This window comes from Ixodes scapularis, unplaced genomic scaffold, assembly GCF_016920785.2.
Source record: "Ixodes scapularis isolate PalLabHiFi unplaced genomic scaffold, ASM1692078v2 PGA_scaffold1__304_contigs__length_218370807, whole genome shotgun sequence".
Taxonomy (NCBI): domain Eukaryota; kingdom Metazoa; phylum Arthropoda; class Arachnida; order Ixodida; family Ixodidae; genus Ixodes; species Ixodes scapularis.
This window is the reverse complement of record NW_024609846.1, coordinates 24,348,913-24,353,655: the sequence shown is the minus strand read 5'-3', so window position 1 is coordinate 24,353,655 and position 4,743 is coordinate 24,348,913. Positions and strand designations below refer to the sequence as shown.

At 44.1% G+C, this 4,743-nt stretch overlaps 1 protein-coding gene across 1 annotated transcript; it reads right to left on the bottom strand.

Moving 5' to 3' along the window:
* Nucleotides 1-312: 312 nt before the first annotated feature.
* On the bottom strand, nt 313-2,894 carry LOC120845980. The gene is made up of 2 exons (XM_040217547.3): nt 2,043-2,894; nt 313-402 (listed from the first exon to the last, which is right to left on the bottom strand). Exons 1-2 carry the CDS (start codon nt 2,892-2,894, stop codon nt 313-315), a joined length of 942 nt encoding a protein of 313 aa, XP_040073481.2.
* Nucleotides 2,895-4,743: the final 1,849 nt, after the last annotated feature.

Genomic DNA, 4,743 nt, shown 5'->3' with positions numbered 1-4,743 from the left:
GCGAAGTCCACCTCTGCACGTTCACAGTCAATAAGGGCATTCGTTGCTTCCAAAAAGTCCCAGCCAAGAATCACGTCATGAGAGCAGGAAGAAAGCACCACAAATTCGACGCAGTAACATATATCTTGAATCACAATGCGTGCTGTGCAGACCCCGGTAGGGACAATGTTTTGCTCACCAACAGCTCTAAATGGACGTCCAACAAAAGGGGTCGTGACTTTCCTCAATCGATTACAAAGGTCAGCCCGAATGACTGATACTGCAGCGCCGGTGTCAACTAATGCTTGAACATGCAAACCATTAATTACAATATCAATCATATTTCGTGCAATAGGGCGAGGACTTAAGGATGTAGAAGGATTCGCAGTTCTCGCCTCTGGAACTGCTCCTAGCAGTTTCCCTCTGGAGCGGGAGATGTCGTACGTGGGCGGAGAGGAGACAGCGAGCGTCGTGTGGGAGACGGAGATCTGCTTGGTCGTTGCTGCCGTTGGTAGTCAGAGTAATCTTGGAAAGCATCACTTCGACGACTACAGCGAAGCCTGGTCGATTTGTTCTTACACGTGGGCAAGTTGATATTGTGTATTTTGACTTATCAAAAGCCTTCGATAAGGTTAATCATGACTTACTCTTGTATAAGCTCTCTTTATACGGCGTTTCGTCGTCTCTTTTAAACTTATTCCGTAGTTATCTGTCGGATAGAAAGAGTAGAATAAGAATCTTGAATAGTTTCTCAGATGTATTTACTCCAACTTCGGGAGTCCCTCAGGGATCGAATTTGGGGTCGCTACTTTTTCTTATATTCATCAGTGATATAGAATTGTGCATACAAAATGCGAAACTGCTCTTATTTGCGGACGATATTAAGCTTTATCTTAGTATCCATTCGGAAGATGATTGTGCTCTTTTGCAAGAAGATGTATCACGTATCTCAAACTGGTGCTCATGTAACTTTTTGCTGGTCAATCCAGATAAAACAAAAGTGCTATCTATGTGCAGAAAACGCGAAAGAATTTTACATCAATATTTTATCGGCAATTCCACTATTGAACGTGTGGAACAAGTTCGTGACCTTGGTGTCTATTTCGATAGTAATCTTACCTTTTCATATCATGTTACACAAATTGTTGCTTCTGCCTTTAGAACAATGGGGATGATATCACGTTTGACGCATGATTTTTCAAATATAATGTGCGTAGTTCGATTGTTTTGTTCCCTTGTACGAGTTAAACTTGAGTTTTGTAGTTCAGTGTGGAATTCGCTAACAATGACCGACGCTGCACGGATAGAAAGAGTTCAGAAGCGATTTATACGCCTTGTTTACGATAGATATTTTGATAGAAAATGTTATTTTGATTATGAATACCTTCTTAGAGAACTTTCACTCCAGAACCTTTTAAAAAGAAGGATTGCTCGTGACATTATATTTTTATACAAAGTGGTTCACGGCCAAATTGATAGCAATCTTGTGTCGTCTTTGAACTTTCATGTACCGGCCCGAGTCGTTAGAAACTCAAGCGTGTTTTATAGATCTATCCAAACGAGACCGTCCCCTTTGGCTAGAATGCAAATTTGTTTAAATGAATTTCCGACTCATGTAGACATATTTTTAAATTTTGCTGCGTTCAAACGACTACTTGATATGCATATTTTTGGTTTATGATTGTGAAATTTTTAATTTCGAGAGCATATGTCGGGGGGGGCTTGAGATTGTCTACTGTTTTAGGTGTTTTTTTGTTTTTTTTTTTCTCTTTTTAAACTTTTTATGTGCCACCACACTGTAACCAATAGGTTGTTCTGGGGCATTATACAAATAAAGGATTATTATTATTATTATTATTTTTATAGTGAGCTTGTGGTGGGGGACCATAACTTTCAGGGTACCGACGTCGACAAAACCGAGCGACATGTCCAACCAGACCACATGAAAAGCAAATTGGTCGATTCTCCGGGGTCCTCCATATGTCGGCTCTACGTCCTTGCCAACGAGGGGGAGGAAATGGTTGCTGGGGTTGGACGACAGGCATGGGGGGCGGACGCGCTACCATTTCGGCGTAAGTAGGCGCGAGCGGCATTGGCATGGTGGGCAGTATCACAGGGTTAGGGATAGCGGCTGTGACTTGCTCTTGAATAAGCGCTCTGATGGAAGGTGAGACGTAGGGCTCTGGGGAAGTGGCAGGCTTTCCTAGTTGGCGAGCCACCTCGTCGCGGACGATTTCCTGAATGAGATATCGAAGGTCACCCCATTTATCGGGAGGACAGTCCGCAGCGTTATTCAAGCTAGCTAGCTCCATGGGAGGCTGCGGCTTGCGGCTGAGTGGCAAACGCTGGGTGCGCAGCTCAGAAAAGTTTTGACAAATATCGATGGCTTCAATGACGGTCGCGGGCGCTCTGACGACAAGAATTTGAAATGCGTCTTCAGCAATTCCCTTCATGATGTTTTTCAGTTTTTCGTCTTCCGGCATCTGTGTGTCAATGCGCTTGCACAATTTTAGCACATCTTCAATGTAGCTGACGAAGCTTTCATCATTTTGTTGAACCCGTGATGCCAGGGTTCTTTTTGCTATCAGCTTTCGCTGGGCTGGCTTCCCAAATACTTCCTGAATTTTCGATTTGAACAGAGTCCAGGTCGCCAGCTCTGACTCGTGATTGGTGTACCATAATTTAGCGACGTCAGTCAAATAAAAAATAACGTTATTGAGTTTCAGCACATCATCCCATTTGTTAGGAAGGCTTACTCTTTCCACGGACTCCAACCAGTCATCAATGTCATCGTCGCCGATCCCGCTGAAGAGCTTCGGGTCACGTTGGCGAAGTGCTCCGGCACACAGAATAGTCGTGGGTCCTTGGTTGGAGGTAGCCGATCTTGAAGCATCCGAGGTTCCTTCGCCTGGCATTGCTGATGGTAGTCGCCGATTGCGGAGTTCCAGGGTTGGGAATTATACTTGCGAGTGAGGTCCGAGTTGGGGAAGTTCGCACCTCCACCAATTGTAGCAGAAGTCGGATTCAGTGATGGGGGTTTATTATTTACACGGGTATTGGAGATAGAAATCAAGATGACCTTCCGGTATATATTGCCGCTCGTTCAGTCTGTCCTTCCTCTTCCTCTTCTCCCAGGATGGCGCGTCCCCGAAGACTCGTGCCGCTTCTCTTCGTCACAATATATATATATATATATATATATATATATATATATATATATATATATATATATATATATATATATATATATATATATATAAACAACGGTCATGGTGGCGGGAGGCCGAAGGCGTGGGTATAAAACTGAGAAGAAAAAAACCCTTAGTGAAAAACAGCAACAACGGACGATTTAATCTTCGACGTTTCGGCCGGAGTCCGGCCTTCGTCAGGAAGGGCATGGTAGCTTCCTGACGAAGGCCGGACTCCGGCCGAAACGTCGAAGATTAAATCGTCCGTTGTTGCTGTTTTTCACTAAGGGTTTTTTTCTTCTCAGTTTTATATATATATATATATATATATATATATATATATATATATATATATATTATATATAACAGGGCAATTAAGAACGTTCTAACAACGGCTACCAACGCTTACGAGCTTACACGACCGGCGCTTACGCGAACGGAGCTTACGCAATCGACGCTTACGTGACCTTGCACTTCAGCCGCAGGCATTACGTGACCTTGACGACATGACCTTAAGGACGTGACCATAGGGACCCGACCTGGAGGGCGAGTACATGACCTTAAAAAATGTATGGGCCTGTGAAGCTACCACTTTAAAAAAAAACGAACTGCAACGTATCTGACAAGATTAACTACACCACGTGCGAGAGGGAGGTGTTATGTCAAATCTCACTGTCATGTGGACAATGTTACATTGGACATAGTGGCAGGTGCATCAATGACCAGACGAGGGAACAGGCAGCTTCGCGGAAGGCACCCACAGCAGCAGGGCACCTACCAGCTCAATGTCGCGTGTGTCAGTGCACGCCAGAGTTTCCTAGCATAAACATCCTTGCAAGAAACAGCAACAAGTTCGCTCGAGAAGTTCTGGAGGCACTTGTTATTGGCGGCGTGCGCGAACTACAGAGGGCGCTTCTCTAGCTATCATCATCATTTGTGACGTCGTGGGTAGGACAGTCGCCGCAGTTCTTGGATAACTTGGCTCGTCAGCTCGTTTCGTGCGCTGTTTTGGTAACGCGCGGCAAAGCCTGTTTGACGTGTTGTGTTTATTTGGTGAAGCGATATGTGTAGTAGGACATTTTATCGAAGCTTAAAAATGTGGCACGCGTAGCCGTGATGACAAACACTTTTGGCTCGGAGGTGTCGATGCGCAGGGATGGTGGTGTGCTGTTCTCTACCCCAGCACAAAAAACTGGATAATGAATATAAAGTTTGCTGAGCATTACTCTACGGCAACATTTAGCTACCACGGCGAAAAAAGGTGTATTTTTTTATTATGGTTAAAAAAAAAAACTGAGAAAGAAATGTGTCGTCAAACTCAGAATAGAAAAGCGAAGTTTGAGAACTTCTAGCATGTGTAGCAAATACTACGGTGAAAGCGACTCCTCGTATCTTGTTGGTTTAAAAATGTTCTATCAGTGCTGGTCTCTTATCAGTTCCAAGTTGATTCCTTTTTATATCAAAGCTGTTAATGCGTAGTTTCCCCAGGATCGTGTCCCCCGCAAAGAAATGTCGACACAAAACTCTGGTTGCTACCGTAGCTCATAGATGGCGGTAGCTGTCCGGAGTTTTGTGT